A 25,054-nucleotide genomic window follows, 5' to 3' on the forward strand; every position below is an offset into this window, starting at 1 on the left:
GCTAACTAAAAGAGCAACTTGCCGCAACGGTGCTTTTAAGACCGTCGACGGAACCCCTTCCTCACGTACCTATGGGCGTATATCGTAAGGTCGCCGGACTTTACCGGAGATTAGACATCCCCTCTCCTCCCACTCTTCCTACTCCCACCCCTAGTAGGTGCCCACATTACCCAACTATGACAATATCCTCGCGGGAGATGAAATTCCTAATGAGAATTGTTGGTTGCACTATGGGTTGTCAAGGAGAAGCTCCAAGCTTCGAATGTTAAATTATTCGTTAGTAATTTCCTGAATTATTGCTGCTTAAGATGTAATTATATTGAAAATTTTGTTGTAAATGCGAGCTATTAAGTTTCTTACGCTTTCTATTGTTAATGTCTTAAAATCCTGTAAGACTTCCTTATAAAATTGCGTCAACATAGGACAAAAACTTATCGATTTATACAATTATCAAATATAATTTATAATTAAATCAACTAATTTTCCTCACAAAAATCTGTTTTTGTTTTTGCACAATATTCCTTATTAATCGAATTGCAGCGCAATCACGACAATTTTACTCCTCAAAATATAAAAAGCTTTTGGAAATGAATTGTTATTATTCGTTCGGTTAGACTCTAGGCTTTTCCATATGACCATCAGTCCAAAAATATATTTGCAAATTATTTACTTTTATTATAAAAATATGATTATGCAATTAAATATTCTTACAGCATTACATATACCTTGATCCTTTCATAATAGAAAGAAAAAATTATTTAACTTAGAATAGATTTTTTTCATATTTCATCGATCAGTTGTGTTAGTTTAAAATTTAATTTTATCGTTATTGATCGATATAATTATTCATTCAGGATAATAATAAGATTAATGAGATATCCTATTTGCTTATTATAAGCTCATTACTATCGAAATCTCTAAGTTTTTCAGCGATCTCTATGAATCTCTACGAAATTCAATTATTCTTATTCTAATAATTAAAATTTATTTTTGCAGTAGAGAATGTTCGAAAATCAAATTAAGCATTTAAGATTTCACAATAACAATTTTGCCAATTAATCATCTATACGAGAGTGTAGAGCTCATCCACATATGAATTTTCAAATAATGTCGATTAAATAATAAAGAATTTCTCGTAGAAGATTATTTGAGATTTATCATAATAAATTCTAATCTTTTATTTAATAACTACGTATTATTACTTAATTATATGCTTATATAAATATAATCATTGGTCTAAAGTCCTATATTATAAGCCTCTATTATTGATATTCATTCGGAAAAAGTTTGTTAAAACTGTTACGCTCGCACTCTACTCCCATTATATTTTTTAATAATCAAACTACTCGTTGTTCCTTCCTCGTCCACTTTCCCACCTCCGCTATTATTTATATTACCTTGTGTATTTGATATTGGGAGGCGCGAAAGGTCTTTTCTAATGGCCGCTGATCTCGACTAACAAGTCCCAGCAGTGAGTTATACATCATTGATATTTTATTTAACGCAAGCTTTTCTCACATCTCATATTTCAACCAGTGGAAGTTTTACCCTCGTGTGATTTTCCTACGCGCGTAGTAGGCGCGTTCGAGCGAGAAATTCCATATGAAATTAGCGCCTACTTCTCAGGCGCTTTTATCCGAGCGTCCGAAATGTTTGGTCGACCCGTGCGCTAAAGATATTTAAATAAATCGTTAAGCATATTTATTGTGGTCAATGAGCCTCGGAATTGTTTATCTTATAATTAGTGATTTATCGAACCTTTACTCACGATGTTTGTCGTGGCGAAGATCACGCTTTTATTACCGTTCGTTTCAATTCGCTGACGATGAGACCGGAATTTTCATCAAATTTTCTACTAAAATACGGATACATCAATGACACATCATTTTATCAACAAAATTACAAGCTATTAATATATTGTTTCGTCCTCAACCTTTACAATGTGATCGATTTTCAAAAGATCGTTCACATTTTTACATTGTCGATGACTGCAATTACCCACACGTGCTTTAAATACAGAATAAAAAAAATTGTCTCAATAATGTTTAATTAGCTCCTCTGGAACGTGATTTTTTGCAAGCAATTGTTTCTCAGCAGCCCAAACACTGTACAACTTTTATAAATTGCTAATAACAGTATTCCAAAATACTTGGATGAATAAGTAAGAATTTCATGGCAATGGGAAACTTAGGAGATTAATCGCTGTAAAAGAAAAATTACAAACAAAAACAAAACGAAATAGATAATTGGCAAATTTAATCTTCCAGTTCTTAACATATCGTCTCGGCGCGATATCTTAAATCGAATCGCAAATGCACATTTTACGAAGCGTACATATTGTACGGTTAGAGTCGGGGGGATAGGATTAAAATATTTATTATTAATATTTCCTAAATTCACGTAATAAATAATAGTAATGCGATATACAATAACTTCTACTCAATTTCTAATAAATTTATTCCTTATAATGCATTCAGAGGAATATAGTCGGTCTATTGGAACATGTATAAAATGCGTATGAAAAACATCTTCGATTTAAACGTATCTTTACATGATTTCTTGTACATAAAAAAACAGGTCATCGTAAATAAAACGAATCCCGTCTTTTATAAGCGTTCAATTAATTTTCTTACATTGAAAAATCATACATTAGAGAAAAAAGCAATTTTTGGCGATAGTCTAGTTTATGTAATCAATAGTTGAAGTGTACGAAAGACATAATAATTTCAATTAACACTTAATAACGCCAATATTTTATCTCTATGGGATTTTTACGAACGCAAACGAATGAAGATATACGAACGATTTTTCATGAAAAAAATTCGAGAAATTCTTTACGTTTCTGCCATTACGACTTAGTTGTTGGGACGCGTGAAATAAAATTAACCCACGTAAGGAAATGTAGAGGGTTACGTTTGTTAAGCGCTAGTATAACATTAGGGCTCCGTGCACGCTGGCCTAGGATATTTATCCTTCGCAAATGATCGGAAGGCTCAATCACATAAACTGAAATTACTGCCGATAATGAGTAAGGAGGAGCCATGGGATGCCACTCTAAATGTTGCTTATCAACAAGTGAAATGATGTTTGGTCGATGCTGAGCAAATGACCGGAAGATTTCGAATTGCGGATAACCGACTTAAATATAAGCTACGATTATTCAATGAAATTTCACACTATTGTCAAACGATTAGCAAAAAATTAATTGATAACAACAACAACAACAACAACAACAACAACAACAACAACAACAACAACAATAATACGTCGAAATTGATTTAAAAATCATTTAAAAATAACGTTATTCATAAAAACTGAACGTATGTATCTGTGTTACACAGTTACACGAATATACATATCTTTGAGTTTATAAATAAATAATACATTATTTATATATTACCAGTAGATTTAATAATATATATTAAATATATTTGTCATCGACATAAAATTCATAAATTATTATAATTATTATAATTATAAAATGGAGTCTTTTTTTTTTTTTTTTTTTAATAAGTTACATAATTATAAACATCAATGTTAATACAAAATAATTTAGTATTGCTTATAAAATTATGAAGCAAGTAAGTAAAATCTTTCACTTGCGTTAATTCTACATTTAAAAGAACAGTTTCATATCATTGTCTAAAAAAAAAAAAAAAGAAAGAAAAATAAAGGAAAACAAAAGAAAAAAAAAGCTGTTTAGAAGTTCAATATCCAGGAGTTGATAGTCCTTTCCACACATTCGGACCATCGAGTTTAATTTGAAGCCGACGGAAAGCGGTTCCTACAAATATTTACTTCTTTCAATTACCATCTTTCTTCATTCTTTAATTTCTAAAATTATTAAATATAGTAACTACAAATATACTCAATTAATGAATATAAAGTGTTATGTAAATATAAAACATCTACTAATACATTCATAATATTCATATTCCTGTATGTAATATAACGTAATTATACAACAGTTTTTATGCATAAAATAACAAAATAACAATAAAATGAACAAAGTATGTGTATAAATAAGACAATGTGAAAATATCATCTGGTACGGATCATCCGAAGCCATATTTATTAGAAAAATAAAATTTTCTTTTATTTTCATTTATATTTTCTAGAATAAAATAAGTCGTTAGTTTGTCTATTATAAAATCAAGTAAATTTCCACTCTTCTTCATCAAATATTAAATTTAATCTCGTATAAATTTTATTGAAAGATATAAGAAAATCAATGTTTACCTTTGTTGTTGTTTTTTCTTTATACTTTTTTTTTTTTATGACAAAATAGTAACTTTTTAGATAATTTTTTGTATAGAATATGTAATCGATTAATAGAGAATTAATCCAGAAGATTGAAAATTCGTATTTTACCAGACTTTTATCTAAAAAAAAAAAAAAAAAAAAAAAAAAAAAAAAAAAAAAAACTTTCTGTCTTATTTCCATAATAAACGTTTATAATTTACATTAATGTTGATAGGTTAAATTAATAAATTTATATTTGAAAGTCAATAACCCGAAGATTAACTGATTATCTAATAATCTGCATATTACAAATTTAGATATGTAAAACAAGAATACAAAATCAGAAGGTTTTGTCTAGGTAAAAGGAACTATTAAAATAGTGGAACAAAAATACTATTCATAAAAGAATTTTTTTCAGTCAATTTAAAAATTAATAGTTTGTTGAAACAATGAATATTATCAATTAAATCCTCAACAGTTAAAAATAAGAAATAATATCTACAATAAGAACCATATATTTACTATCTATTAAGACAATGTATGTGGCAAAATTCAATATCTTACAATTACCCACAATTATTATACAAATTAATTATATGTTTTACATAATTAACCATTGATTAAATTTGGAATCGACGATTAAAATATAATCGTGGGTGATCTGTGTTAGATGCTTTCACAATTTCTTGGAACTTTAGATGGGCACATTTTGCCGCATATAAATATATTGTAACTAACATTTTTGTTAAATATATGTATGTCTAAGCAATGTATATATCTATATATATATATTTGAATATGTATTCAATATATTTTTGCAAATTCTTCAAATAATATCATCTAAAATATTTCATCTTTCCTTGCGACGATACTTAATTATTGTTAATTGATAACAAACACGTATATATATTCCTTACAAGGCATTTAATAATTAGAGACATTCCTCAAGTTCTTTGCTAAAACTTTGAATCTACAAGCCAGAAAAATATTGATACTTATCGTAAACCTTTTACATTCTTCAAGGACTTGAAATCTTTTTTCCATAACATTCTAAATAATATAGATTTAAGTGCAACATATTTTATCGGTACATTTTCATGATTATAACCGCCCACAATTTTAACGTTACTTTTTTATTATTTATTCTCGCAAATATATATTTATTATTTATTCTAATAATACGTATTAAAATTTTTTAATCTTATGAAGAATGTAGTGTAGAAAGGTTAATAAATGTTCGATCGATATATTTTTATTGGATAATAGTTATTCTTTTTAAAGAATTTAAAATTTCGACCTGTAAGTTAAATATGATTATTCCACGCAAATTCCTTACGCTCTCAGTTGATTTATTATAAATATATAATCGGTTAATAATTTATAATTCAGAGTATAACGTGCAATTAATAACGTTAAAAAAGAATTTTAGACAATAATCGAAGGATTAAAAAACATTCGATTACATTAAAATAACTTGTTTGCACCAACTACATTGTACTGTAAGTAGTAGAAATTAAATTTTTTTTTTTTTTTTTTTTTGTAATTTTTGTAATATACAATTTTTATACATTTACGAATGCAAGTATAATTAATTGAAGTTTGATATAAGCATTTTCTTAAGTTTATATTAGTGTCAATGATTTTCATACGACTATTCTATTCGAACTTTACATTTTTCTTTAAAAGATATTGCTTATGCTGTACAAATGCCTAAGTAGTAGGTATTATAGTTTATTTCTTACATAAAATATTTTGAAAGAGATTTTTAATATTTCGAAAATTCATAATAACCACTATTTTATCTATACATGAGTATTAATTAATTGCATGAGAAGTATTTATTTCGCGACGAACGTGACGAAAATGCAAATTACGTTGCTTATACAGAAAACTGATAATATAAAAAATTACAATTTAGTATGGAATAAAAGACAAATTTTTAAATTAAAAAAAAAAAGAATCATTTTTCAAAAACCACCCGAATAATCAATTAATTTTATTATATAATATTTTATTAATGTTTATCTAATATTGTAAAAATTTAAAAAGTATATATCTTATAATTAATAATCTATAATTTAAGCATGGAACTCTTCAACAAACGAGAATTATTATTATTATTATTATTATTATTATTATTGTTGTTGTTGTTGTTGTTGTTGTTGTTGTTGTTGTTGTTGTTGTTGTTGTTGTTGTTGTTGTTGTTGTTGTTGTTGTTGTTGTTGTTGTTGTTGTTGTTGTTGTTGTTGTTGTTGTTGTTGTTGTTGTTGTTGTTGTTGTTGTTGTTGTTGTTGTTGTTGTTGTTGTTGTTGTTGTTGTTGTTGTTGTTGTTGTTGTTGTTGTTGTTGTTGTTGTTGTTGTTGTTGTTGTTGTTGTTGTTGTTGTTGTTGTTGTTGTTGTTGTTGTTGTTGTTGTTGTTGTTGTTGTTGTTGTTGTTGTTGTTGTTGTTGTTGTTGTTGTTGTTGTTGTTGTTGTTGTTGTTGTTGTTGTTGTTGTTGTTGTTGTTGTTGTTGTTGTTGTTGTTGTTGTTGTTGTTGTTGTTGTTGTTGTTGTTGTTGTTGTTGTTGTTGTTGTTGTTGTTGTTGTTGTTGTTGTTGTTGTTGTTGTTGTTGTTGTTGTTGTTGTTGTTGTTGTTGTTGTTGTTGTTGTTGTTGTTGTTGTTGTTGTTGTTGTTATTATTATTATAATGACTTTTCAATCGATTGGAGCACTTGGCATAAAAGCGATATTTATGAGAAATTGAATAAACAGTTTTGTTTTTAAATTAATTATAATTTCTGTTATCAATGCACTGAAATTTGAAATTTTTAATTACAATTTTTTACTAATAATTTAACCTTGTTCTGCCGGTAACGAAGTTAAACTTATTTGTTATATTATTTGATCCATAGATGGTGCTTCGTAGATTCAGAAAGGCGGGAAACTTCGTTACTACATTGTAACGGAAGTGACAAATGTCGTAAGATAAGTAAATTTCTTATCATCAGTTTATGATTTATCTTGACTAGACAATTGTTATTGTGACAAATAGTACTCGGCAGGTTAGTTATCAGAAAAATTGTGAAGTAATTAGCTATGAATGAAACGTACGTTCATATATATATACAGATATAATTGCGCTATAATTGAATAGCTTCTTTATAGAATTTTTAGGCTATGCAGGATTAAAATATAAAATTGATTTGTTGATTTAATGTTAAAATATGGAAAAACGGACTATAAGAACGTATAGCAGAAGGCAGCCCATCGCTGCATTTAAATCTGTTGTAACATTTGCACCAAATTGTCCGAATTCTACAAATATTTCTAATATCAGAGAATCTCGATTACTTGATAATACTCTGACTGTCAGTACTTTTGATGATACATTTGACAGGTTAGCAGCTGGAGTAGTGTAAGTTTCTATATACTTAACCGTATGTTGACATTTATTTTGCTTTTATTTTGATTTATTAACTATTGTTTTCTTTAAGCATATGTAATTTATATATATATATATATATATATATTTTTTTTTTTAAGTATACAACCACAAATTAATTCAACGGATCAACCTAGCTCCGATACCGATAGTGATGACTTTTTCAAAATAATTCCAGAAAAGAAGGAAGTGCAAAAAGTTTTAAGAGAAGGCTGTAATGATGAAAATGATGGAAATGTAGAAGTTGATGAAAGTATATATAATTATCCAAATGAAAATGAAAATAAAAATATAAATAATGTAATGAAAAGTAAAGTAACTGGAGTGAAAAGAAAAATTTGTGATTATAAAAACAATGATGAAAATTTGGAAGCAAGTTCTCCTGAGAGAGAGGAAAATCAACATGGTGAAATAACTGTTTTAAGTAAAAAAAAAAGAATATGTCTAGATGGTGAACAGAATGAAGTATTAAATACCAATCAACTGAAAGTAATAGATGAATTACCTACAAGTACTCCTAGAGAATATAAAATGCGGACAAATATTGATATATACAATTGCTCCCCTATATTATTAGACAATGATATATACATAAATGATAAACACATTCCAAAAGTTTCAATAACATCATATGAAAGTATGTCACAAGAAAAAACAATTCAATTTTTAAAACCAGAAGATAAACAGTTAAATAATTCTGATCTCAATCATTTTAACAATTCAAACGAAATTACTGCACAAGAATTATGTAATTCCAAAGCTAATGGCATTCCTATGTTAAATGAAAATACTATTGATAAGAATTTAAATGATTCTAAATTGCTGTTTGGTAACAAATTACTAAATGAGACCACTATTGATATTGAAAATGATAATAATTTGTTAAAAAATATTGATATACAATCAAATATGGAAAAGCAATTGACAAACATTGCTCCAGAAAAAAAAGAACAAAAAAAGAATAAAGTTATTAGCATTATTGACTCTCCTTTACTTTTTGATGATACAGAGGGCAATTTAGATCAATTTTGCAAAAATAAAACAGTTATATTAAATAATATACAAGATAATTTTAAAAGTTTAACATCAGAATTCATAAATAATTCTATAAAAACTAATGAAAAATTATCAGTTATCCATGATCCCGATAGACAATCAATAACAAATGAGAATAAACATGATTTATTAGAAAACGATTCTGAATTTTCTCCTCATGACTGGACAAATGATTATAATTCATCGTATGAGTATTTATCAGAAACAGAGAGATTAAGAAAAGTAACCATTAATTCTGAAAATTCTGAAAATGATAAAAACTTGCAAACAGAGTTGCATGACTCATCTATTAAACTGAATAACGAAAATATCAAAACCAAGTCATCGATTTTGTCAAAAACAGAATTCGCTCAATCAATAAGTAATAGCGTTACAGACACACAAAATAACTTTCCTATAAATAATATTCCTAATTCGTGTAAAAGTGGAAATATTGTATCGGACAATACCCAAACAGATAATATCAAAAATATAGTTCCCGACACAAATATAATTGATAATAATATAATAAATATTGAAAATAAGCTTTTGAAAGAAAAAGAAAATGTAAATGAAATTTTAATTCAAGAATCACCTATTATATCTTTCAGAACATTAAGGAAACAAAAATTAAATCAACCCAGCAAATTAAAACGACAGATCAAAATAAATCCCGATAAAAATAATGAATCTGGTATTATTGAAAATCTACTTCCTAATTCAATAAATAAACAAAATACTATAAATAATGATAATGTAAGTAATAAGCATGGTACTAATAATACTTCGATTAAAAATGTTAATTTAGAACAGAAGTTTGAAGAAAACGTTGAAAAAAATTCTGTCGTAATATTAAATAATAGTAATAAAGATAAATTTACCCAGGAATCAGAAGTTATAAAAATAAGTAATAATAAAGACGTAAATAAATCAGTTGTAGATAGTTATATCGAGCCTGTTGATAAAAATAAAAGCACTTTAAACAATAACAATCAGATTGATAATGAAATCAAAAGAGAGCAAACACATGAAGATGCTAAAAACATTGACGTAAAGTTAAATTACATAAGACCTATAGTATGCATTACAAGAATTGATAAATATATCAATAATAAATCACCTATTTTATCAACAAAAATTTCAAAACATAATAAAATATCTGCAGTTAAAAAACCAAAAATTTTAAGAAATATTAAGACAAGTAATAGAAGAAAAAAAATAGATGATAAAATCACAATTATGCAAGATAATATTGTTGAAATTGAAAACCAGGAAATTAATTTTGATAAAATGAAAAAAATTGATTCTACCGTGACACGAAATAAGAAAAAAGTATTAGATTTAAAAAATAATTATAATAAGATAAAAGAAGCTAAACAATTAAGTATGAGTAAAGAACTAATTGTACTTGTATCAAAACTGGAAGAAATAGATGAAAACTATCGACTACCTGTAGCGAAAAAAAATGATAAAAAAAAAATTAAAACCATATTTAAAAAATCTAAAAATATTGTTAAATCAAGGGACGTAGGAAGAAATTTTGGTGAAAATAATGTTAATGTAAAAAATTCAATGAGCGATTTGATTTTGAATCAAAATACAGACATTAATTTAAATGAAAATGTATTGATAAGAAGCGGCGAGGTAAATTGTGAAGCTGACCGAAACATTAATAATGTCGATGAAGAATTTCCACTTTCTTTAAAATTAAAAGATCCGACTAGGATTACTATGAGAAGAAGACTAATTAAAACATCGAATAAGCCATTGGGATCTATAGGAGAAAATTATCTGGAAGAAGGTACTATTATTGAGAAAGAGAATAAAATCGATTCACATAATGATTCCACCAATGGAAATAGTTTTGCGAACGATAGTGTTAAGAGTCCATCGGTTTTTTTAAAGCCTGGAAAATCTTGGGCGAGATCCTTGTCAATTATAAATCATTTTCATAATGTACAAAACTTGGATGAATTAGCAATTGGAAGAGGCAAAAACTGGAGACACAGTGTTCAATCCATTTTAAATATGCAACCAGAAGGTATTTTCCAAACCTTAATTCTAACAATAAACATTTTAATAAATACGAATAAATAGTAGATAAATCATCTGTAATATATTTTTAATTTTATCCTAAGTTTTATTCAATCTACAGTAAAAATTAGGAATGACGTAAGAGCTCTTTTATCACTTTTTCTACCGTTTTAGATGTTATTCAGAAAGATAAAAATAGATCACCTTCAATCACCGGTAGACCTCGTTTTTCACGAGGTTTTTCCATACGCATTATTCCAAGTGGTAAAAAATCAACTCTTACCGACGATTTTACAGATATTAAAAAAATTGTTGACGTTTCTGATATAAGACGTAAAACATCGGTTGCAAGAAAATTTTCCACGAGTAATTAATTATTATTTTCTATGTAAAACAATAATATAACACAAATGTATTAAAATTGTTTTCAACATATGTTTTAGAAATTCGTAGAGATACATTAATTGAAACTGAAGATGATTTAATTCGATCGGCAAAAGATATTATTTTAAAGCGCTGTAAACAAACATCTTACTTGCCTTTCAATGTTTGTTTTTCTGACTCGTAAGTTCACGATTTCATTTTATTTCCGATCTTTTGACGCGCCTATTCATTAAAAAAAAAAAAGAATCTAAGATAAATTATTAAATAAATCAATGAATATTAAAAATGATGAATCATTTGTTTGATTTAATATAGTAAATATTCAAATTTCATTCGGTTTAATTAAAAAAAAAAAAAAAAATGTATTGACTAAGGGAAGAAAAATATTTTTTAATTTTTAGACAGAATGTATGTTCTTTTTAAACTATAATTATTTTATTGAAGATATATAGATTGTTGTCGAAAAATCGGTGAAGGCGTTTACGGTGAAGTATTTCTATATGAAAATAATAATGAAAAATCAGTTATAAAAATTATACCAATCGAAGGTCAAGAATTGGTTAACTGTGAACCGCAAAAAAAATTTCATGAAATTCTTTCTGAAATTATCATTTCTCAGTGAGTATTTTTTTTTTTTTTTTTTTTTTTTTTTTTTTTTTTTATATAAATAAAATTCTGTTATCAATGCAATTTCTTTTCTTTTTCAGAGAATTAAATAAACTCAGATTCGGAGAGGAGTATAACACAAATTGTTTCGTTGGAGTTAATAAAGTTATGTGTATTATCGGATCGTATCCGAAAAAATTAATTAATTTATGGAAAAAGTATGACTTTGAGAAGAAGTCGGAAAATGACTGCCCATCTATGTTTACTAAGCAGCAATTGTATGTAGTTCTCGAGCTCGCGCATGGTGGACAAGACCTTGAGGCTTATAGCTTTCAAAATGCATTAGAATCTTATTCTATATTCATACAAGTACATAGAAAATTGTTATTTTTTTACTTTGACAAGGGAAGAATAATTTGAATTGCACTTAAAACTCTCTAAATTTGTAGACTGCATTCTCCCTGGCTATTGCTGAAAAAACTCTCGAATTTGAACATAGAGATCTACATTGGGGAAATCTTTTAATATCTAAAACAAAAGATGCGAACGCCGTCTTTAAAGTTGATGGTGTGGAAATTTTAATACCTACCAATGGGGTCAAAGTACATAAATTGACATTATTTTAATTGCCAGAAAAGAAAATGCAAAACTAAATTTCATACATTTTCTTAGGTTTCAGTGATTGATTTTACATTATCTAGAATGCTGTATCAAGGTTGTAAGATTTTCAATGATTTGGCAACAGATCCTACATTATTTACAGCACAAGGAGAATATCAATTTGATATTTATAGAATGATGAAGGATAACGTCAAGTAAGTAACTAGTAAATTATAAATTAAAAATTTCATACTATTGAATTAATTTGATTAAAACTATGGAATAACTAGTAACGACTGGCAACAATTTAAGCCGTACACAAATATTTTATGGCTGGATTATATCCTTGACAAAATGATAACGGCTGTGAGATATAAAAAGAAAACTACAAAAGTTCATAGGACCAATATGGAAGAAATGAAAGCATTGAGAAAAGAGATTTTTAATTATGATAGTGCTTTTGATTTTATCAAAAATTGCAAAAAAATCACTACCATATTTAATGTCATTGGTGATAAAGCATAAAGTACAAAATTACTTATTGCCTTAATTAATTAAGATAATTAAAAATTGAAAAATGACTAGTTAATTTTTAGATAATTTAAATATTGTTAATTCATGACAAATAAATATTATATTTTAATTGTATATATGTAGGCATTGTAATTGCTACTTTTGTAAATATCATTTGCTAAATGTAGTTTAAAATAAATAAATACGTATTTTATATAATTTATATATTTTACAGCGCGCCCTACACTTTCCCCTAAAAAGAAGATAGTACTTTGTTATAAATTTTATTATGCATTCACGCTTTATACATTTACTCATATATTCATGATAAATATTATTGCTGTGAATTAGATTTTATTTAGAATACTTTCTATGATAATAAGCGAAATAGAATATGCCATCAACCTCGTACGGTTTAACGTCAAGATTTTCTTGTTCGACAACATCAGCTAATATCATCAGCTCAAGTACCTAAATATGAAATTAAAATTACAAATTTTTTTTTTTTTTCCAATAATAATGTTTAGATCATACTTTTGCCGTTGCATGCCCAACATTGTTTCCGTATATTCTAAGTTGTCGCACCAATGGTGACTTTTTTATCGAATTAAGAAGTTTGACACCACTTTCATCGGTAAAACGATTGTAAGATACGTCGATTACCAACAATTTGGATAATCGTATACCTTCGCTCAATGATCTAAAAGAATGGATTAATTATTAATTGATTGTATGTTTGTAATGAAACTATTACCTGATGCCACGATCGGTTATGATATTATGAGCGAGCAATAATGATCGAAGAGGCGGTCGTGTCTTTAACCAGTCACCGATCAACTCCATTGCGTAATCGCCAATGTTATTACATGATAAATCTAAAACCCTTAAAGTTTTATTGTACTTTGCGTTTTCTAACATATCTTCAATATCGTGACAAAAAAAGTCGAACTTCTGCAAATAAAGTTCTTCCAAAGTATAATTATACTGTTGAACAAGATAGAGAATTAATCAATTGCCATTAACAATTATAAACAAAAATTTTAATTATTACTCGCAACATGGTTCCAATAAGTGTAGCGATGTGCGAACTATCAAATTTTGTATACAAGCATTGAGGAATCGGTCGACTGAGATCTAAAATCTTCAAACAGTCGTTAAAATAATCCTGATCCGATCGCAATACCGTCGTAAAATAAACCAAACTTGATTCATTTTGTCCAACTTCAGCGATGTCAAGATGCTTTATAAAATTGTTTTTTACAATCATTGTTGCAATTTGTTTGGAATTCTAAATAAAACACGTGTTCGGTGCAATAAAGGCAAATTAAATTAATACATCTCGCGTGATTGAAGAAAGCCAACATTAAAGGCTTTAAGTTCATTAAACATTATTTATTATATATACTTCAACCCCAATTTTGTTTCCGCTTAATCGCAATACTTGCAACTGCAATTCCGCCCCGTACCGACACATATCATTAATGCCGCAATCGGTTATTTCATTATTTCTAACATCAAGTTCTAAAACGTGTTTGCAGTCCTGAAAATAATTTCAGTGACGCATGAATTATGATTGAATTCAATTGCATATTTAAAATTACAATTATACACTTGATTAAATTCATAAATCCAGCCGAGTTAATTTCATTGTTAGCTAAATTCAATCTTATTACATCCTTGTGCTTTGATACAAATAATGATAAATAAGGAACATCCCAGTTCTTGAAACGTCGCCTAAAAAATATTTCTTATAAAATAACATTCGCTAGTCTATTTTTTCAAGCATAATAATGTTTATTTAACCCAATTCTGTGATTTAGATCATTGCCATTCAAAATTAAATCTTGACTTCCTTCTTTGTTTCTCTTGCAATTGTAAATAAAATATACGCTTTTCATTACGAATTCAGGCTTATAAGTCTTTTCAAAACGTCTGCTTAAAAGAATATTACGAGGATAAACAAATGATAAAGAGATTGGTTTTGATTTTTTCGAATTTTTTGATTTTGGCGTTGGAATAATGAGAGATCCGTAACTGTCAACCTTAACATTACAAATTTCCATTTTTAAAATACAAATTTTACAAATACAAATTTTAAACGCTGAAGTTAACCTTAGAAGAATTCCGTCAATAAATAAACAATACCCTAGCAACTAAATTAATTAAGATATAAAAAAGTTTAGTTTTTCATATGCGTGAAAAATAATGTCCTTACCGACGGCTAAATCAAGTCTGAATATACTTATCATATGAAACTGGATACGTATTTATCGAAAATTTTCAATTTATATATTCAAGAGTCTACGCACGAATACATGATCTTGGAGCACAAGTTTATCAGAAAATAATAATAATAATAATAATAATAATAACAATTAAAAAATAAGATCTCATTACAATCAGATATGATGTTTTTTAACAAAACGTTATGAACGAAACGAAGCACGATGCAAGTTAAACTTATTTTTAATAACTTTCACTATGTACATAATTACTGTAATTTTTCTTTATTTTTTTTTTTTTTATTTTTATGTAAATTTGTTCTTAGCTATTCGAATAAGTTTAAAAAGTTTTTAATAATTTGCCATTCAACTCCTTAATATTATTGTGTTATACTTTAAAATGTCATTATTTAGTAATAGAAAGTTTTATAAAAATATATCATTTTAATAAATGTTTTTAGTAAAGATTGTAAATCAATCGCAATTGTTTAACGCACTTGTAGAGAGAAAATTATAATAACCGCATACCTTTGTATTTATACCTGAAATTGAATCAAATTATATTTACATTATACCATATATATCCCTCGAATTTCTTACTTTATACGATTGTATAAGAAAAATAAACAATTGGCTCTATTGGATAAGTTAAAAATGTCGCAAACCTCATTAACTAAAGAAATAACTCCTTTGGATGATATGTTCAAAGGTAATATTCGTATTTATTTATAAGTTAAAATTTAAATTTCATATTAAAGTTACAATTTTCTGTAGCATATTGTAAAATGGATCCAATTTCACTGGCAATGAATGTTGAACTATTACCTCTTTCTCAATGCGATAAATGGTTCGAAGCTGCTGAAATATTAGATATGAATCGCGTTACATCAACCGACACTGGACTATGTTTTTTTAAATTTCGTAAAAGGGCAATTAATTATAAAGAATTTCTTGAATATATTAAAGACTTGGCTAACGCTAAGGACTTGAATATCAATGATTTAAGGCGTAAATTGCAAACTTCTGATAACCGGAATCTATTGAAAACCAATGCCACGCAAGAAAATAATAAGTAGAGAAATTTTTTTTTGTAATTTATTGATAAGTATGTATACTTTATTTTTATTTTACACTTATCACTTGTACATAAATTTAATTTTCTATTATATAAGACTCATTACAGATGGATTCTGCTGTTGTAGATATATTATTATATTAGATTCATTTTATTATTCGTAAATGAATAATTTTACTAATTTAATAAACTTATATATGAACATAACGAAATTTATGACATAAAAGAACTTAATGTCTAATATTACCGCTTACAGTATTATGTGACGTAAAACAATAAAAACAATTTGTAATAAAATTTATCTACAGCCGTTCGATTTTCTTCATTTTAATTTGACGAAAGATAAGCTTAAAAAAAATTCAATCGGAAAATAAATATAAGTAAATAATTTAATAATATATCAAAATTAATTAATTTCAATTTCTTCGCAACAAATCATAATTTTATATTTCCCATGTACTCGAATAGATATAAAAAATAAATTTTTCATAATATATTCATAAATAGTTCCATGATTTAATTGAAATAATAATTCAAAGATTTCACTTGGACATTTGGGTTTCATATGAATAACACATGAACGGTTTACTAATTAACATTATAATAAATTTCTGCAATATTTAAGTATTTTTGTGGATCCACCGCAAGCCGTTACGAATATTAATTAGACTTACTTTTTCTAAGAAGCATGCAATTAATTGATATTCTGGCATTGTACGTCTACCACATGATCGTGTTGATAATGATCGTTGATAAATAATTTTCTCATTATGCTTTTCGTCTTTGACATTCTGGTACTCGTCCGCAGAATTATTTTTACTTTCATGTAATATTTTTGTGGTTAAACACAAAAGCCACTGTATTATCTACGAAAAACATCATAAAGAATATTAACACATTTACTTTCAATGTCACTTTAAAGAGTCAATCTTACTTCGCTATTGGAAGGAATTTTGGTTCCTTTTTTAAACCAACAACTCGGGGCCCATAAGTGTAGATGCATTACAGTTGTTGCCATTTCGACGCTAAGGCGCTATAAGGTCGTAAGGTTTTGTATAATTACTAAAATTTTCAATACATTGCCAATAAAGATCAATCTTTATCTACCTTGTATGTACTGCGTAATAGCATATTCCTAATTAAAGCTGCTATTACAGTTGGAACGGATGCTGGCAGTGTAGGTAGATCATCTTCGTTGTAATTGTAATTTTTCAATAATGACTTTTGCTGATAAGTTCCACAAAAGGGATTTGGCATACCGAATATTTCGTATGCAATAGCACCGACAGTCCAAAGATCGGACTTTGAATAATTAAGGCTTGTAAAAGTCCCTGGCTCGGATAAAATTATTTCAGGAGCCATTAGAGCGGCGTTTCCACCTTTATCAATGTCATGAGAATTATACGGAAGATGTAGACCAAGATTTTTATCTGCTAAACAGCATCCAAAATCTGTTATTACCAATGTCGGACAATTATCAAGCTCCTCCGAAATATCGAGTAGTATATTATCAGATTTAAGATCCCTGTTAAATGAAATTATTTAAACTCTATTCCTTTAACAAAATGCTTTTGAACATGCAACGAAATAATTTACCTATGGGCTATACCATGAGAATGTATATGAGCGACTCCTTCTAATAACTGTGCTAATAATAAGATCGAAACATGAGTTTTCATTGGCTTTTCAAGCACATATTGCTTCAAAGTAATATCGTATCTAAATTGAAAGCGCATAATTCAGCTTTTAGCATTGATTTAGTAGTTAGAATAAAAAAAACATTGTATAGAAAAACCAAACCTTTTCATTAATAAAAATAGACTCATATTTCTTCCTGAGCCTTCGGGATTAAGTCTCGCTGGCAATGCATCTGGATACATTTCGTTCGATGCTGGTAGTAGAGGTACAGTGTCAGCAAACGCAGCATACACAGCTGCTATGTTTGTATGGGGAGGCAAAGTTTTTATATTGTTTGCCATATGTACTTGCCAATATATAACTTCGTCGTTACTATAATGCTTCCAAGCTGGCGTTGTTTCTCTAAACATTGATTTTAGGATTGCATTTGCATTGGATTCCGCATCGTAATTAAACATCATTTTAATTGCCAGTGGAAAAACAGATAGGTCTGTGTTTTTATCTAAAATTATATTGTTGCTACTTTTACTCTCCTGGCTGTTCTTTAAACGACCAGCATAGACAGCGGCTGAGCAGCCTTTTTCTATCAGCGGCCCTACTACAAAACTTTTTAAACTAAGGTTATTACCCATCGAGACCTTTTGTATACTTTCATAATTTTTATCGTTCTTAGATTTATTCCATTGTAATTTCGAGACTGCTTCCTGAAAATATTTAGGAAAATCAATTAACAAAAAATTGTAATAAGCCAATAATGAAACATATCTACAAGTTCTGTTGCTGAACTTTTCATTCGCTTTTTATCCACTCACCCTGATCTCCCAACATACGCCTTCCAATTCATCTTCCTTTGTTAGAACACCAGTACCAGATGCCAACGAAACTCCCACCAAAGCAAAAAATGGTGCCGAATCACCACCGAACAGTCGTCTTGCAGCTCGACGTCTCAACTCAGCTGCAAGGGTGTTGGTCACTCGCTTCAGTACATTATCAACGAATAGACGTCGTGCTTGAGTTCCCAGGAAGCCAAGGTGACCGGTACTGGACGACAAGCCACCAGTACCTGCACGCACGTGGCCCTGGGACTCACCTATAAGAATAACGCTTGTAGGAATAGCTTTGCACGACGAGTCACTCCTACAATTAATATACATGGGTCAATTTGTACTTACCTACTCGTGCACAGTGTATCTTGGTGAAATTTGCGCTTTTTGTGTTGAAAAAGTGCTCCGGATTTTTAATGGAGCGCAGAAGAAATCGACCATCTTGTACAAGACGTTGGGCTAAAATCCTAATCGACATATCTCAAACAGGAACGTCCACTCCGAAGGCCTATGTGCAAGCCTCCGAAAAGAGTTCGGATACAAAATGTAACCTCAATTTTCGCTCGTAATAATATCCGTTGTCATAAACATTATGCATGTGCTATAACAGTAAAATATTCTTTATTACAATATATTAATCGATATGTAAATAACGCAAGACCGAACCTCTTGCGCCTGACGGCCTCAATATCAAAAAAGTCCTCCAACAATTACCTTCGGACTATTCTGCACCGACCAGCATCACTACTACGATGCGAAATGTTAAAATAATCCTAAAAGCGTCGCATAAATTGCGTCGTCGTATTCTTCAAGGTTTATCCGAAGCCAAATTCGCATTACACATATACACAAGTGTCGCTAGATTTACCAGACAATGTTACTAGATTTTTCGAAACTAAAGATATATGTGAAAAAAAAAAATACATTTTAATGTCGTGCGCGGTTATAGAGCATATTTGAGCTCACATTTATTTCTGATTTTCTACAACATTATGCAGAAATTAGGTAGGATAATAATCCACCAGAGGCGTTGATGCACTACGTTGCCTTGCATCATTTACGTATTCTCAACCAACATTCGCGAGATCGTCCGAGGATAGATGCTTTAGGTACATTCACTATTACTAACCAAGGAAAATACACATATGAAATATGATAATAATGGGTGGGGGGGTGGGGGGTGGGGTCACAAATTTTTACAACAATTTATCAATTGTCGATAAATACGACATCAATTAAAGTAAGATCACAGACGCAAAATTCAAAATTTTCTTTAAGAATACTTTAATAACACTTTGAATTTTGCTATTGGAGCATTACAGATAATTACAGATTGCTAGTTTCTCTAATTACAAACTCGCTGTCTCTACATGATTTATGAAAATTATGTAAAATTATAAAAGCTAAGCGTTAGAGTCGCTAAGCTAAGGTTCTTTAAACAACATCATTTATTCTCTGTGCTGACAAATAAAATTTGCTATAAAATTTTTTTTTTTTTTTACAACAGTATATTCATTATACATACATTTTTTATTATGAATATAACTCTGTTTACTAAACTACTTTGCAAAGAGCGCCGAGAACGGAAAATAAAAATCATTAGATATTAAAATTATTACGTTCAACAAATTTAATAATACGCGCAATTATTGCATTAGTAAAATAAATAATAATATACAGCAGGTAACGTGATTTATTAAGGAGAATAAAGTGAAAAATGTCAGAAAGCGTGAAAATAGAATTTAATTTAATGCCGAATTTCTCAAAAATATATCACATAGCCCTTTGTAATGAAATAATTGTCGACAAATTTCAATATGATCATTATGCAATTGCATTTATTACTATTTTTTATTACTAATTTTTTCCTTCTACATTACCTTCGCATGTAAAAAAAAAAAAAAAGTATTTATTCAATAGCAATGGGAAGGAAGCATTATGCCATGGCTCATCTGTTCTTTCATTTCAGTATTTCAGCATTAAAACGATTATGAAATATATGTTTAAACAACGATACGCAATTTAATCAACCGCAATGTCAATAACTGACACTATAAATAGACTAATGATCGACAAAATCCTTCATAAAATTTACATTAATTTAATATATTATGTTAATTTTTCACGCTATACACGTAAGAACAAACTCGACAATGTTTTTATTTTTATTTTTAATTTTCTTTAGAAAAAATTGAAGATTAGATGTAAATAAAATTTTCCCTTTTTGCTATATCAGCAGATATTTGTACTTTTACCTTCAAGTTTATTAGATTTATTTTTACAATTTAACACAAATAAATGATTTTATTACACAATCTGTTTTCATAACTCAACATCATAATAAATGTTTAATTGCGTCATTTGTTAATCATACATAAAAATTGAATTACAGTTTGTAAAATGGATTATTTTTCGATAAAGATAGGAGATAAATCTTTGAGTACAAATTAGACAAATCAACGTGAGTCATATTCATGTTATATCTTAGTAAAAAAATCTAAAATTAGATAATAAATATCTTTCACGCTCTAACTCACTTATCTAAATACATTACAATAAAAAATTTGATATTTCGCGAAAGAATTTTAAATTTTATTTTATCTAATTTAATCAAAAAATTTTATATTGAGATATCATTGAGTGTAAATTGTGATAGGAAATTAATGGTCTTTACTTTTCGCTTTTATGCTTCAATTAATTATTAATTACAAGTCCTAATTACTTGTGATTCGTTATGGGTAGAATAGAATTTGAAGTTGAAAAAGCAACCCTTATAACCAACAAGGAAATATTTTAATTTCAATAACTTAGGTTCGGAAGGTCATGAAATTAGCCAACTACAATTACATTTATAATTAATGTAAAGTTTGACTCGTTAATTTCGGGATTAAAAAAATTTAAACAATCCTTATACTCTTTCCGATATATTGTTTTGTTTTTTTTTTTTGTTTTCAACACTTTATTCGAATACAATATAAATAAGTATTGTGATTGTTGAAAGAATAAGGAAAATATAAAATAGTTCTGTGTTGAGTATTGGACGATTAATGCTTTTTTTCTTTTTTTCAATCTATTATTTACACAATATTGTAATTATGCTCAGTACATGGGGTTATCATTATCAGCGCTCATTGTTAAAAACGCTATTTGAAATCGAATGATTAAATATATAGGACAGAAACACACTTGATACAGACGGACGGTGTCAGAAAGAAAAAAAAAAAAACCTATCCAACCAATAGCCTTAAATTTTCAAATAAATGATGTAAACTCGTGCTCCACCATTTTTCGACTGCAGATACTTTCTACTCAGCGGTTACCGAAATGATTTACAATGGATACTACGGAATACAGCCAATCTAACGCACATCGATAAATTGTCTCCAACATTATTTTAATATCATTAATATATTTTGTCGGTTTTGTAATCATTTAATAATATCAGAGATTTATGGACTTTAACGCGTAGCATTGACACGTGAGCGTTTCATCAAGTGATAATCGGTAATAATACATAATCATATTGAAATATCAGTTACAGACTATTCTGTAGAATAGTAATATTATTTAAACTATAGCTGTGGCTTCGAAAAGGTTAAAAATTGTGCGAACAATTTAATATCAACGAGTACAATCACACGCACTTTGTGTAATAAAGCTTTTGTACGATAAATAATGTAATAAGTACGACATAATAAGTCTAAAATATTCGTATCTTTTTAGTAATTATAAAATCTGACTTACTGTTATTTAATGCAGCTGTAATATTAATAAATTCATCTCATTCATGAGTGGATAATTGATTTTTATTTCATTATATATAGTACAGACAAGTTGACTTGTTGCAATTTGTTAATTGGATCTTATTGGATAATTCGTGAATATGCTTTTGTGCTATTCGCAATGAATAATTGACAGGCTCTCAGTTTAGGAAGTATGGCTTTTTTTTCTTTTTTTTTTTTAAAAGATTATTCTTACAAATTAAAAAATTACAACAAAAATGATAAATAATATAAAATATTTAATAGCTGCGATTAATTAGCAATTGTCCCGTTTACTTAGATTTTTCTGAATTAGATTTTTTGTACCTTTGTCGGGTCATAGAAAAACATCAAAGACACTACGACAATTGACCTTCCTTTTACATTTTATTGTTAAATTTTGATTTCGTATCAATAAAATAACATTAAAAAAATATGCTTTGAATTTACGAACGAGCTATTCGGAGGATTATCATATTCTTTTATGTAACGTACTTTCACCTAATCAGACGTTGTTTATCACTACTTTTTTGACTTTCTATTACGTAAATTAATTCGTAAAATTCCAAAAGTATAAAAGGAGATATCGATAAATTATCATACCATTAATTACCATAAATTAAATTACTTTTATAAACAAATATTTATCTTTTACAATGAATACACGGGCTTATTTACAATTAAATACAAATACGCAATTTACACGTCGTTAAAGGCAACTTTAAAGATTATATCTTTAAAAACTTATATTTTGTATTTACTTTAAATGGAGTTTAAACGTTCCAAGTTATTCAGTCAATGCAGATTTGCACGATAATTTCCATCTTACAGCATGAATTATGAATTATCGCGTTCTTCAATATGAATAATAATAGAATAAGCAAAAGTACGATAAACAAAATATGAAACAATTTTTTCCCTTCGATTTATTAAACGATTTAATTGTAATTTTACCATAAAAACTTGGATAAGCATTAAGATTTACATTTCGTTTAGTCATATCAATGGGGAAGTGTCGAGTCGGAAACCATTCTGCATACAATTTAAAAATTGTTTATTTGATTCGTCACATCGATTGCTTAAAAAAAAAAAAAAAAAAAACCTTCTCAAAAGGATATACGACACTATTAAAATATTTTATACATGCGATTAAAATATTTACCGTCTTTTAACGAAAGTGTAGATTCTAGTCAAAGGTCTCGCAATTCTATACAACCATGACTATTATCCTTATGGATGGTAAGAAATTAAATTTTCAATCAGGAAAAATTGAAAAATAATACACGTCCTTTCATTAAATGTCTCTCTGAATTTTTCGTATATTACATAATTTTCAAACATTCGCGTGCATTACTTTTAACGCGTTTCCCTCGAACATTTCTACTTGACTTTATGTGCGTAAATTCATACAGAGCTGAATGAATAATAAAGAATAGCAGCTTTAATTTCCACAACAAAAATCCTATCGCCTTTATATTAATCTTATGTAATGTTATTTAAACGTAATCTGATGATATAACTAGAGTTATTTAAAGAAAAATCATTGTTTACAAATATCACTAAAGAACGCGTTCTTATTATTTAAGCGATTATTTCTGGGTGCAAAAACAAAGAAAAATAGAAAAGAATTATTTCTTTATTTTATATTTACGATCGTTACATCGTTAAGAACAGGAAAGATACCGTTTTGTCTATATCTTTAGCACTAGAACATATATTTACAAATCGACAAATCAAGATCTAAAATTTAATATTTCACTGAAAATAATATAACGAAGAATGGCAATTGTCTCTATGCTATTTGGCCGAATAAGGAAATTGTTCTATCGCACCGTTGAAACATTCGTTGGATAAAAATTTGTTGGGACGATTTTCTTCCCGTGCTATCGTCAGGTGGTGGTTGATTGCGCTGCCTCGCGATTATCCCAGAATCCGAGAGTTTGCGTAAATTCGACGTTTTTTGACTTTCATGCCCATCATCGACAAACACCATTAATTAATACGAATTATCATGGACAAAAGTCGTCTTTCCAACCAAGCCAAGCAATATCGCAAAGTCGCTGGATGAACGAGCAACGAGTAACCATCAATGATGAATATGGGAAATTAGCCCGACAACGACTGTGACGTGTAACCGGTGTCTACGTAGAGACAAACCTCAATCAGCACATCGGCTCTCGGGGAACAAACGTCGCCGCCGTCGCCACCGCCGTCGCCACCGCCACCGCCGTCGCCACCGCCACCACTACCATCCCTACTACGACCACCACTTCCTCGCATTAAACCCCAGCTAAAAAATATCGCGCACGCAATTGCGTACATCGTAGACGGTCGGTGGTGGGTATGCATGTACGCCGTCTGCCTTTGATTTATCCGCATCGGTGCCGCACGGCGTGGCGAAATGAGAAAATTGATTTGGAATGTAATGGCATCCCCACCTCGGCTCGAGTTTCAGCGGTGCTCAGCAACGAAATCGGGACGCCGTTCGTTCGCTTCGCTGCCGCGGAGGATCCGAGTGCCAGTGTTCGCTAGACCCCACCGCTGATCGTTAACTAATTGGTTGACGGATCCCCGTACTCGGCTATAACCACATCGAACGAGATCGGCTTCACTCAGCCACTCGAATATATCCAGGGTAGAATGGCCCCGGCTCTGAGCAAATTTGTGACGAGGAAAAGCGCGGTCTCGGCTGCCGCGGT

At 28.9% G+C, this 25,054-nt stretch overlaps 3 protein-coding genes across 6 annotated transcripts in view; 2 read left to right on the plus strand and 1 right to left on the minus strand.

Moving 5' to 3' along the window:
• The first annotated feature begins 7,393 nt into the window (after window positions 1-7,393).
• Haspin (haspin) lies at window positions 7,394-12,847 on the plus strand. Its single transcript, XM_011497324.1, has 11 exons — window positions 7,394-7,636; window positions 7,765-7,939; window positions 7,985-8,707; window positions 10,025-10,739; window positions 10,907-11,098; window positions 11,176-11,296; window positions 11,561-11,734; window positions 11,824-12,091; window positions 12,172-12,324; window positions 12,395-12,537; window positions 12,613-12,847. Exons 1-11 carry the CDS (start codon window positions 7,446-7,448, stop codon window positions 12,845-12,847), a joined length of 3,090 nt encoding a protein of 1,029 aa, XP_011495626.1. The 5' UTR covers window positions 7,394-7,445.
• A 531-nt stretch (window positions 12,848-13,378) lies between these two features.
• Pink1 (PTEN-induced putative kinase 1) lies at window positions 13,379-19,707 on the minus strand. Of its 4 annotated transcripts, none has more exons than XM_011497078.1 (10): window positions 19,309-19,707; window positions 18,943-19,195; window positions 18,583-18,860; window positions 17,933-18,474; window positions 17,729-17,851; window positions 17,240-17,657; window positions 17,067-17,165; window positions 16,807-16,998; window positions 14,241-14,375; window positions 13,841-14,123 (listed from the first exon to the last, which is right to left on the minus strand). In XM_011497078.1, the coding sequence occupies exons 2-10, from the start codon at window positions 19,070-19,072 to the stop codon at window positions 13,854-13,856; spliced, it is 2,187 nt and encodes a 728-aa protein (XP_011495380.1). In that variant the 5' UTR covers window positions 19,073-19,195; window positions 19,309-19,707; the 3' UTR covers window positions 13,841-13,853. The 4 variants fall into 4 exon arrangements, with proteins under 4 accessions (XP_011495383.1, XP_011495380.1, XP_011495381.1 ...); XM_011497079.1 differs by having other exon boundaries at window positions 19,261-19,707; XM_011497081.1 differs by lacking the exons at window positions 13,841-14,123; window positions 14,241-14,375 and adding an exon at window positions 13,379-13,535.
• A 5,049-nt stretch (window positions 19,708-24,756) lies between these two features.
• Window positions 24,757-25,054, plus strand: part of Pmp70 (ATP binding cassette subfamily D member Pmp70) — a 3,789-nt gene continuing 3,491 nt past the window's right edge. The window contains exon 1 of the mRNA XM_011497325.1: window positions 24,757-24,812. Within this exon, the coding sequence (XP_011495627.1) occupies window positions 24,757-24,812 (56 nt within the window). The remainder of the gene's footprint in view (window positions 24,813-25,054) is intronic.

The sequence above is a fragment of the Ceratosolen solmsi genome, unplaced genomic scaffold (genome assembly GCF_000503995.2).
Source record: "Ceratosolen solmsi marchali unplaced genomic scaffold, CerSol_1.0 scaffold13, whole genome shotgun sequence".
Classification (NCBI taxonomy): domain Eukaryota; kingdom Metazoa; phylum Arthropoda; class Insecta; order Hymenoptera; family Agaonidae; genus Ceratosolen; species Ceratosolen solmsi.